This window comes from Glycine soja, chromosome 17 (assembly GCF_004193775.1).
Source record: "Glycine soja cultivar W05 chromosome 17, ASM419377v2, whole genome shotgun sequence".
Classification (NCBI taxonomy): domain Eukaryota; kingdom Viridiplantae; phylum Streptophyta; class Magnoliopsida; order Fabales; family Fabaceae; genus Glycine; species Glycine soja.
Genome location: NC_041018.1, coordinates 26,698,839 through 26,711,185, shown reverse-complemented (window position 1 = coordinate 26,711,185; position 12,347 = coordinate 26,698,839). Strand labels below are relative to the sequence as shown.

General features: G+C 44.4%; 1 protein-coding gene across 1 annotated transcript; it reads left to right on the top strand.

The window, feature by feature from the left end:
* The first annotated feature begins 2,736 nt into the window (after window positions 1-2,736).
* Window positions 2,737-5,152, top strand: LOC114391605. Its single transcript, XM_028352591.1, has 2 exons — window positions 2,737-3,317; window positions 3,496-5,152. Exons 1-2 carry the CDS (start codon window positions 2,737-2,739, stop codon window positions 5,150-5,152), a joined length of 2,238 nt encoding a protein of 745 aa, XP_028208392.1.
* Window positions 5,153-12,347: the final 7,195 nt, after the last annotated feature.

The following is a 12,347-nucleotide window of genomic DNA, read 5'->3' as shown; positions in this document are numbered from 1 at the left end:
TTTCTGGGTTCTATCCCTCCATGGGGAGAATAGCCAAGGTAGTCAAAATCTTCGCACAAGAATTGGACCGAGTAAAGCAAAATAGAAATGGGGTGGTCGGAATACCGAAGAAGCACTTGGAGGAGAAAGCGAAGGCTTTGGCGAATCAAGGTGAATAGGCTTCGTTCATTGATGTCTTGGCGCTATTGGTATTTGGAGTCGTCCTCTTTCCAAATGTGGATGGGCTAGTGGACCTAGCGGCAATCGATGCCTTCCTTGCTTATCACCATAGCAAGGAAAGTCTGATCGTTGTTGTTTTGGCCGATGCCTATGACACATTTGACCGAAGATGCAAAAAGAGCGGTGCAAGGATCGTCTGTTGCACACCTGCTCTTTATGTATGGCTGGTCTCGCACCTCATTCGTCATGGAAGTAGACCCGTCTGTCCCCTGCAAGGTCACCGCACATGCGCCAAGAAAGGGAAGGCCAATTGGGAGCAACTCTTGGTTAGTATGGTGGGGATGAGGGGTTCCTTATGCGAGGGGTTCCTAAACATCCCCTTGATGGGGATGAGGGGTTGTATCAATTATAATCTCATCCTTGCCATAAGACAACTTGGCTACCCCATGAGAGGAGCGTCGTCGGAAGAAAGTACCACACCCTTCATCGCACGGGGTTTCAGTGACCCCAATGCAAGGATGTTTTAAAGGGTCCGAAAGGCATGGAGCACAGTGCAAAGAAAAGATAAGGAACTTTGGAGAAGCAGCAATGGGATCATCGACGGATATCACAAGTGGCTGAAGGCTCGAACACAAGGGTTAGATTGGCTCCTGAAGCTAAAGGTCTCGAGTAAGGAAGAGGCTGAAACCCTTGAGGAGAGTGAGGAGGTGCAAGCCTTAAAGGTGAAACTTGAAAGGGCACAAGCGGTCAAGGAAAGGTTCAAGATGATGGCCATCAAGGTCCGGAAAGAGTGCGATGAACTGAGAGACGTCAATGTGGCCACAACTGAAGCATTGGAACGGGAAACAAAGAGGGCCCAAAAGGAAGAATGGGGACGAAACAAGTTCCGAGGGGCGTTGTGGGGTAGCAACAGTGAGCTTAAACTTCGAAGGGCCAAGAAAGACCAGTCAAGAGTCGAGGGAATGATACTGGAAGACAAGTTGAAGGCTTGTCAAAGGACAAAGAGAAGTTTGTCCGACCAATTGAGAAAGACGGAAGAAAACATGTAGGCCATCATTGACCAATACAAGGAGAAGCTACGGTCTAGTGGCCACCTATGAAAAAAGGCTAGAGGATGAGTACACAAAGGTGTCGATCCTGCAAGCAGAAAGGGAAGCAAGAGAAAGAGTGATCGGTTCATTACACAAAGAAGCAATGATGTGGATGGATAGGTTCGCTTTCACCTTAAATGGAAGTCAAGAGCTTCCAAGACAGCTAGCCAAAGCTAAGGCGATGGCGAACGTGTACTCATCCCCCGAGGAATTTCATGGGCTCCGCGATTATTGTCAATACATGATCGATTTGATGGCCCACATAATTAGGAGCCACTAAGGCATTTTGTACTTTCACTTTAATTTTGACAAGATGAACATTTTTGTTCCCTAATAAAAATGAGTTTGGTTCAATACTATGTCTTTGCTCAAAATTCTGCTCGAGTCCAATACTTCGACAACATATCTTTGTCATGCAATCATTTTTAGTTCTTTGTCGCCTTACTCACTGCATTTTTTCTCTTTAGGCAGTAAACACCATAACTAAACACACTTTAAGGCACCCCTATCGAACCCGTTCCAAAACTAGAGTCATGGGTGACATAGAAGAGGTGCAGGAACAAATGAAGGTCGATATGTTGGCCTTGAAGGATCAAATGGCTTCCATGATGGAAGCCATGTTAAGCATGAAGAGAATGATGGAAAGCAATGCGGCCGTAGCTGCCGCCGCCAATGCTGCCATTGAGGCAGATCCTACCCATCCATCTGTCACAAATCAAGCACACCAACCCATCCTGGACATGGTGGGGCAAGGAGGAGAGGTGTTGGGTAGCACCAGAAGTCCACATATGGGGTATAACAGGAATGCTTACCCCTACGGCTTACCCCCCCAATTATACACCGCCTACCATGCACATGCCCAACGAGAACGCTAATCATGTTGTTCCTGTTACTGTTGAGGGTCAGCAACCCCAGCCTATGGGAGGTGCCAGTGAAGAATCACAGGAGCAGGCTCAAGGTGACTTCGACCCGTATCCCATATTCACTGCCGAGGGACCAACGTTTAATGCTACGCCTCAACCCAATATTGCGGGAGCTCCTCAACCCTGCCCTCTGCAACCGCTGCATTTCTCAGTAAGGGGGCTACCTCCGGCAGTGGAAGGAAGAGATAAACTTGATCTCACTGAAGAAAGATTAAGGGTTGTCGAAGGGTTTTGTGATAACCCTTTCACCGACATGACAAAATTGTGTTTGGTACCTGATGTTGTCATCCCTCCAAAGTTCAAGGTACCAGATTTTGATAAATACAAGGGGACCACTTGCCCCAAAAATCACCTGAAGATGTATTGCCGAAAAATGGGGGCATACTCTAGGGACGAGAAACTACTGATGCATTTCTTCCAAGAAAGCTTGGCCGGGGTGATGGTCATCTAGTATACCAGTTTGGAAGCTTCTCGCATATGCTCATGGAAATACTTGATTATTGCCTTCATTAGGCAATACCAATACAATACTGACATTCTACTATGAAAAGTTGGTGGGCTATATGCCCTCTAGCTTTGCAGATTTAGTATTTGCAGGCGAGAGGATTGAAAAAGGCCTGAAAAGAGGGAAGTTCATTTATGTTACTCCGGCCGATACGAGTAATAGAAGATTCAAAGCAACTAGGGCAAAGAAAAAGGAAGGGGATGCCCACGCTGTGACTTCAGCTCCTACTTGGTCGAAACCCCAGCATACCCCTCACAATACTTACCAATATGCCCAACATCAACCAAGCTTTTTGACCCGCATCGGAAACCCTTCCAGTCCAGCGCCCGTCCAACAAAGGGCACCCGCTCAACCACAAAGGGCCCCCACTCAAAACTCGGCTCCTACACAACCTCGCCCCGCCGGTAGCTCCAATCCGAGCACAAGCGCCAACCCGGGAAGGAATTTTCCGGTAAAGAAACCTATGGAATTCGCTTCCATCCCAATGTCGTATGCAGACATGCTACCCTCTTTGATCGCCAACCAAATGGCGGTGGTATCCGCTGGAAGATTTTCCAGTCTCTTTTCCCTCGATGGTACAACCCCAACACAACCTGCACCTATCATGGGGGTGTGTCCCAGGACACTCGATAGAACAATGTATGGCCTTCAAACATAAGGTCCAAATTTTGATCGGCGCAGGTTGGCTGATGTTCCAAGAGGACGATCCAAACGTAAAGACAAACCCTCTTGCCAGTCATGGGGGGCCAACAGTTAATGCGGTGGAGGAGTGCGGACTCTAGAGGCCGAAGCAATTGAAAGATGTGATAACTTATAGGAGGTTTATACTGGAGGCTCTGTGCGAGGCGGGCATCATTTGCTTCGATGGGGGCAAGGAGGATACCTACTTAATACACCCAGGGGCAGCATATGACATAAAGGCATGCCCTGTGGTAGAGGTTTTGCTACAAAGGATAATGGATCAAGGTCGGTTTGAAATTGGTGATGCAAGCGAGGGGGAGCAACATGTGTGCATGCAATCGATGGACAAAAGCTCGAGCAAGCCCAAACCATTGGTGATCCACTTCACCAAATATGCTGCCACCCAAAAGCCCCGGGGCTTCCAGCCTACCTCGGGTAAGAAGCCTGTCCCTTTCTCTTACAGGAGTGACAAGGCAGTCCCATGGAAGTACGCCCCTCAAAAACCCGATGGAAGGAAGGACGAGCCCATTGGAGATGACGAATCCTCTGCCAAAGTTACTAACATCTCTGGCACGAGCGGTATGACCCGTAACGGGCGAATCTTTGCGACACTCGACTCGTTGGTGCAATCCAAGGACACAAAAGGAAAGGCAAAGGTGGGCATGGAAGAAAGAGACAAGGCAAGCCCAATTCATGATGAGGAGATCCCGACTAGGAGATTTGCTAAGGGAGAGGAAGACTTCGGCAGAAAAAAGATATCCGCTGAAGTTGCAAATGAGTTCCTTCGGATCATCCAGCAATGTGAGTTCAAAGTGATTGAGCAACTCAATAAGACCCCAACTAGGGTCTCCCTGTTGGAACTACTCATTAACTTGGAGCCTCATCGAGCGCTTCTAGTAAAAATCTTGAATGAAGCCCATGTAGCCAAAGACATCTCTGTCGAGGGCTTCGGGGGCATCATCAAAAATATTACCGCCAACAATTACCTCACCTTTGCCGATGAGGAGATACCTATCGAGGGTCGGGGACATAATAGGGCCTTACATGTGTTCGTCAAGTGTTTGGACCACATCGTGGTCAAGGTTCTTATCGACAAGGGATCATCGCTAAATGTCATGCCCAAGAGCACATCGGACAGACTGCCTTTCAACGCGTCACACTTGAGGCCGAGCTCCATGGTGGTGCGGGCTTTTGACGGTATCTGCTGGGACGTAAGAGGGGAGATTGATCTCCTAATTCAGATTGGACCGCACATCTGTCAGATCACTTTCCAAGTGATGGATATCAACCCGGCCTATAGCTGCCTTTTAGGCCGACCTTGGATTCACTCAATTAGGGTAGTCCCTTCAACGCTCCACCAAAGGTTGAAGTTTATGGTGGAAGGGCAGTTAATCATAGTCTCCGAGGAGGAAGACATTCTTGTAAGTTATCCTTCTTCTACACCATATGTGGAAGCCGCAGAAGAATCCTTAGAGATATCCTTCCAAGCTTTGGAAGTGGTAAGCAATGCTTATGTCGAGTCTCTCCTAGTGCAACCACGCTCATCCAGTGCTGCATTGATGGTAGCTCGTGTGATGTTAAGGCATGGGTACGAGCCTGGAAGGGGTTTAGGTTGGAACGGTGACGGTGCGACAAGCTTGGTGGAGTTTAAAGAAAACCGTGGAAGGTTCGAGCTAGGATATAAGCCCACACATGCCGACATAAGGAAAAGCACCCTAAAAAGAAGGGACCGAAGCATGCGCCCGCAGCAAGAACCGCAAGTGGAAGGGACTTCCTTATGTCATATCATTTAAAGCTTCATCAGCGTAGGCTGGATGTGTGAAGGGCGGATCGCCATGATCAACAATGAAGTCCCTCAAGAGCAATCAAACTCAGTATGTTCATGCCCTCCTGAGTTCGAGTTGGGAAACTGGCAAATTATCGAACAACCCAAAATTTTCATGGCAAACATAATGTAATTTGTTAGTCCAAACCCTATAGCTGGGCCTAGGCTTTAGGGTTTCCCCCTTTTTGGGCTTGTCTTTTGCTATCAAATTTATACAAATACAGTTTTTCTCCATTTGTTCTTGCACTTTCACCCATTCTCATTCGTCTGCATGTTTATTTTTGTTGCGGTTAAACGGTACAGGTCCGACAATGAGTCCTCTTAAGGTACTAATATCGAGGACCCAGACGTCAATTTTGAGCAGCTAGTAAACCAAACTAGGGATGTAGAAGATGAAGATTGGGGGCTTTCCCCAAAGCTAAAAAGAATGGTAGAACAGGAAGACCGAGAAATGAAGCCACAATAAGAAGAGACGAAAATCATAAACTTGGGCGTTGGTGAGGAAAAGAAAGAGGTAAAGGTTGGCACGGGCATGACCACACCTATCTGAGATGACTTGGTGGCTCTACTACAAGACTACCAAGACATCTTCGCTTAGTCGTACCAAGATATGCCTGGCTTGAACCTTGACATTGTGCAGCATAGGTTTCCTTTGAATCCCGGTTATTCCCCGGTGAAACAAAAACTAAGAAGGATGAAGCCCGAAATGTCCTTAAAGATAAAAGAAGAGGTGAAAAAGCAATTTGACGTTGGCTTCTTGGCAGTCACTCGATACCCGGAGTGGGTTACCAACATAGTGCCAGTCCCTAAGAAGGATGGGAAGATACAGATGTGCGTGGACTATTGGGATCTAAACCGAGCCAATCCAAAGGTTAACTTTCCTTTACCGCACATCGACATCCTTGTAGATAACACAACCAGTTTTGCTTTATTTTCTTTCATGGGTGGGTTCTCGGGCTACAACCAAATCAAGATGGCACCTGAGGACATGGAAAAGACAGCGTTCATCACCCTATGGGGAACATTCTGCTACAAGGTGATGTCCTTTGGGCTTAAGAACGCTGGGGTGACCTACCAATGGGCTATGGTAGCATTATTCCATGAAATGATGCACAAAGAAATTGAAGTCTACGTGGATGACATGATTGCCAAGTCTAAAACTGAGGAGGAACATCTCGTCAACTTGCGGAAGTTGTTCGAAAGGCTGCGTAAGTATCGACTAAGATTGAATCCCGCCAAGTGTACTTTTGGGGTCAAGTCGGGAAAATTGTTCGGCTTTATCGTAAGCCAGAAAAGGATAGAGGTGGACCCCGACAAGGTGAAGGCCATAATGAAAATGCCCAAGCCACGCACCGAGAAACAAGTCTGAGGTTTCTTAGGATGCCTAAATTATATAGCAAGGTTTATATCATAGATAACTGCTACCTGTGAGCCTCTCTTCAAGCTTTTGCTCAAGAATCAGTCCGTCCAATGGAACGACGAATGCCAAGTGGTGTTCGGGAGGATCAAGCGATGCCTTATGAATCCTCCTTTGCTTGTGCCGCCCGTGCTTGGAAGACCCCTCATTCTATACATGACTGTATTGAATGAGTCGATGGGATGTATGCTGGGGTAGCATGACGAGTCTGGGAAGAGGGAGCAGGCCATCTATTACTTAAGCAAGAAGTTCACAGCATGTGAAATGAACTACTCTTTGCTTGAAAGAACATGTTGCACCTTGGTATGGGCAGCCCACCAGCTAAGGCAATACATGTTGAGTTACACCACTTGGCTGGTATCCAAGATGGACCTAGTCAGGTATATTTTCAAAAAGCCCGCTCTCCCCGAACGGATTGCTCGGTGGCAAGTGTTGCTGTCAGAATTCGACATTATTTGTCACTCAAAAAGCGATAAAGGGAAGAGCCTTGGCAGATTACCTAGCTCAACAACCCATCAATGATTACCAACCTATGCATCCGAAGTTCTTGGATGAGGACATCATGACCTTGTTCGGGGAGGAGGTGGAGGATGAAGATAAGGACATATGGATAGTGTGGTTCGACGGCGTGTCCAACGCACTAGGCCATGGAGTAGGGGCGGTGTTGCTTACCCCCGACAATCAATGCATACCCTTCACAGCTAGGTTAGGCTTTGACTGCATGAATAACATGGGCGAGTATGAGGCATGTGCCCTTAGGATCCAAGCAGCAATCGACTTCAAGGTCAAGTTACTCAAAGTGTACAGAGACTCAGCCTTGGTGATTCACCAGTTGAGAGAGAATGAGAGACTAGGGATCATAAGTTGATACCCTATCAAGCCTACATCAAGAAGCTGACAGAGTTCTTTGATGACATATCCTTCCACCACATTCCTAGGGAAGAGAATCAAATGGCCAATGTGTTTGCCACTCTGGCATCCATGTTTCATCTAACCCCGCAAGGGGACTTTCCGTACATCGAGTTCAGATGTCGTGGCAAGTCCACACATTTTTGCGTGATAGAAGAAGAGCTAGATGGTAAACCTTGGTACTTTGACATCAAGCGATACATCAAAGACAAGGAATACCCACAGGGGGATTTCGACAATGACAAGAGAACATTGAGAAGGTTAGCAGCCAGTTTCTTCCTAAGTGGAAGCATTCTGTACAAGAGGAACCATGACATGGTTTTGCTCCGATGTGTGGATGCTAGGGAGGCTGAGCAGATACTGGTAGAAGTTCACAAGGTTTTCTTTGGCACACACACCAACGGGCATGCTATGGCCCGAAAGATCCTGAGGGCAGGGTATTATTGGCTCACCATGGAAAATGATTGTTGTATCCATGTAAGAAAATTCCATAAATGCCAGGCATTCACGGATAATGTCAATGCTCCACCCGTGCCTTTGAACATCTTGGCAGCACCTTGGCCATTCTCCATGTGGGGAATAGATGTGATAGGGGCTATTGAGCCCAAGGCTTCGAACGGACATCGCTTCATTTTGGTTGTGATCGACTACTTCACCAAATGGGTTGAAGCTGCTTCATATGCCAGTGTGACAAGGAGTGTGGTGGTCAGGTTCATCAAGAATGAGATAATATACCGGTATGGGTTGCCCAGGAAGATTATCACTGACAATGCCACCAATCTGAACAACAAAATGATGAAGGAAATGTGTGAGGATTTCAAGATCCTACACCATAATTCCACACCTTACAGGCCCAAGATGAATGGGGCAGTTGAGGCTGCTAATAAGAACATCAAGAAGATAGTTCAGAAGATGACCGTGTCATACAAGGACTGGCACGAGATGCTCCCTTTCACGCTGGATGGTTATCGAACCTCGGTGTGCACATCAACTAGGGCAACTCCGTTCTCCTTGGTATACGGGATGGAGGTCGTGTTGCCGTTTGAAGTAAGAGATTGGCCGCCATGAGCCATGGACGATTATATCAAAGCCGGGTGAAAAACGCTTTCAACAAGAAGGTACACCCACACAAGTTCAACGAAGGGGATCTCGTCTTGAAGAAAGTATCCCAAGCCCAGAAAGATCATAGGGGAAAATGGGCTCCGTATCACGAAGGACCTTTCGCCGTGAAGAAAGCATTCTCGGGAGGAGCATTGGTGCTTGCCAGCATGGATGATGAAGAGTTACCTTCGCTCGTGAATTCCGATATGGTCAAACAATATTATGCTTAGTACTTGGGGCAGCTTGAGGGTTTCAATGCATGATTGTTCTCCAAAGACTCATTGAAATCTCCAAAGTCTTCCAATCCTTTGTAAACCATGATCGCAACATTAATAAACATTGGATTAAGGATTTGCATTTCAACTTCTTGTGTTGTGTCTTTTATTTCTTTAGATTACACACTCTCGATCTTGAAACTAGAGCCATTTGGATCCATCAATGGGGTGCCATAAGCGTTTAAAAAAAATTGAACATGATAACATTTGTTTAATTGTTGCACTTAAATTTCCTAAGCATGAGCATGCATGCATTTGTATCTTGTCATCTTGCGAATCGGAGGAGGGTGGAGGTTTCATTTTGAGTAGTGGTCAATACCACGCCAAAATCAAGACAAAAGTAAGTGAAAGGTGATATCAGTGTTTTGTTTCACATTTTACTGCATGATGCCATTTCCTTAATCAAAACCTTAGGGGCAGGTATGAGCAGGTGCTAGGCCCATGATCAATCAATCATCATCCTGCGTTGGACTTAAGACATTAAAGAAGTGCTACTAGGAGGCAGTCTAGTACCTTTAAAATTCCTGCTTTATTTATTTGTCTATTATATTTGAATGCACCTATTTTTATTTGCGACCATAGGAGTTTAAAATATATAAATATGACAAAGGGGGGTAATCAAATTATTGCAAAGAAATTTTGAAAAAATAAAAAGTAGAATTAGCTCGCCTGGGCAAGCATGTCTGCACCAAAAAACATAAAAAAAGAGGGGGTGAAGCTTCATTCACCCCAAAATCTTCCCCCCACATTCTAAGAACGCCAAAGCCACAAGATTCATGAAAACTAGCAGCCCTAGGTCCTCATTTGCCCTTTTTTGCTTCCATTTGTTGCATTTTGGTTCATCCCTAAAAGTAAGTGCACTTTCCCTTGATTCTTTGGCTCTCCATTGATGTATTTTAGTGTTTTGTTTGCTTGTTTTTGGCAAAATCCGTGAGACAATGTGTATGTAAATCTATGGTTTTTGTGTGAATTGGGGGGGGGGGGGGGTTGTAGGGGATGGCCGTAGGCCTATTGTGTATTTTGAGATGAATGGGCATGTCACATTGCCCCCGTTCCATACTTTTTTCATGCCTAAACATGCGCCCACCAAGTGTTCGGTGAAATGCCTCAATGGCATTTGTGCATGATTTTGTGAAAGTTAGCTTGTGGAACGAATTGATGCATGTGTGGCTGCCATGTTTGAGTGTGTGGACAGCTTGTAGAAGCTAGAATAAGTGCCAAGAATATAACATAGGCCTAGCTTTTTGAGTCTTGAATATAAAAATGCATAGAAATGAGAACATGTTTGTAAAGTTCCCCTTTGACTAGCACTTGGTTTGGGCTGCATCATGTTGATAATTTTGCGTTTAGATGGTGTGAAAATGTTTTTCACAATGTACATGTATGTATATATAGAATAGGTAGCAAGAGAAAATACCATTCAAATAAAGCGTGTATATAAGTTGAATAGGTAGCAAAATGCCTTGCAAAGTGTGTATATATGTTGAATGTGGATATATGACATGAAATTGTCTTTCAAAAAATGTGAATAGGGAGCATAAAAAACACCTGGCAAACAAATATGTATATAGGTATCATGGAAATGCCTTGCAAAATGTATATATGAATCAAAAATTCCTTGCAAAATGTATATGTGAATCATGAAAATGCCTTGATGTACAAGCATGTGAATATGTATCATGAAAAGGCCAAAATTGTGTGTGTATATATGTGGATATGTAGCATAAGATAATTCTTTTCAAAGAAATGTAGGTATATGTCATAACATGCCTTTCACCAAGATATATGTATATCATAAAATGACCCACGCATCAACATGTAAGTTTTTTAATTACACGATGATGTTTGCGTTGTTAGCAAGAGCTTCTAGACTGCTAGCCAAAGCTAAGGCAATGGCGAACGTGTACTCGACCCCCGAGGAAGTTCATGGGCTCCTTGATTATTGTCAACACATGATCGATTTGATGGCCTACATAATTAGGAGCCGCTAGGGCGGTTGTATTTTTGCTTTAATTTTGACAAGATGAACATTTTTGTTCCATAATAAAAATGAGTTTTGTTCAATACTATGTCTTTGCTCAAAATTCTGCGCGAGTCCAATACTTCGACAACTTATCTTTAGCATGCATTCATGTTTAGTTCTTTGTTGCATTACTCATTGCATTTTTTTTTCTTTAGGCAATAAACACCATAACTAAACATGCTTTAAGGCACCCCTATCGAACCCATTCCAAAACTAGAGTCGTGGGTGATGTAGAAGAGGTGCAGGAACAAATGAAGGCCGATATGTTGGCCTTGAAGGATCAAATGGCTTCCATGACGGAAGCCATGTTAAGCATTGTCGCAACATGCCCTTTTGCGGGTGAGCGAGGCGAGGCTCACGGGTGCACATTCCAAAGGAGGAAAGATGCGCGGAGTCGCCACCAACGTTTATTTGTGGAAAACGTCGGAAAAACCAAAGGAAACCGGTCATAAAGAATATTCCAAGTTCGGGAGTTGTATTTATGTTTGAGGAAGGTATTAGCACCTCTCACGTTTGTCTCAAAGGACAACAACCTTTATTTTTAGAATTGTGGAAATTGTGTTACCTTAACTTTTATTTTTTATTTTTTGAGGTCGACAAATGCGGGGCTCTTGCTCCTACGTACCCTCCATCAAAGAGGAAATCAGACCTACGTAGTTCTCTTTAAGGGTGAATCAAGCGATTCTTTTTACTTGGAAGGTGATCATTTTAAGGCGTTGGACCTTAAAAATGATCCATTTACTTGGTAAGGAAAACTGAGATAATAAACTTTCAAATCCTTTTTTAGTGATTTTTTGTGGACGAGCTTGACTTTGCGGGTTGATTTTATAGCCTTAGTTTCACTTTAGTTATTAGTCAATTCAATTAAGAAAGAGAAATCCCAAAGAGAAACGTCCGATTGATTTTTTTGCTTTATTTTACTAAAAGGTATTTTTTTATTATTATATTATTTATTTTACCTCTTTTTTTATTTCCAATGTGGTTACGGCACGACCGAACGGTCGGATTTCATTTTAACAGAAATTAACGGATATTAAAAATCAAACGATCGGTGAAAATTTATTTTATTTTTTGATTAAGCGAGAAATGATTTAAATAAATGACTGAAGCACGTCAAAAGGGGGTACAGAAAGTAAATGAAAACGAGAATAAAAGTACACGAAACAAATGGGGACCACCACGAGTACATAGAATGAATTGAAAAGCTCAGTTTGGGGTACTTACAGGCTGAAGACCGAAGGAAAACGAAGAACGAACGATGAATGTCGAAGAACGGTTGAAAATCTTCACGTAATTACTCACGAAAACGTTACGGAAACGCCTCGGCTTGGATTTTCTTCACGGAAACAATTTTCCTCAGCAATTTCAAGAGAATACAATGTGCCAAGAAGGCTGAACCCCTTCCTTCTTCATTCCTCCACCTATTTATAGCAAAATA

Excerpts from the sequence above, each read along its gene's own strand:
- LOC114391605 (XM_028352591.1), top strand. The coding sequence starts at position 2,737 with ATGCCCTCTAGCTTTGCAGATTTAGTATTTGCAGGCGAGAGGATTGAA. Across the intron at positions 3,318-3,495 it reads AGGACACTCGATAGAACAAT|GAGGTTTATACTGGAGGCTC; the intron begins GTATGGCCTTCA and ends GATAACTTATAG.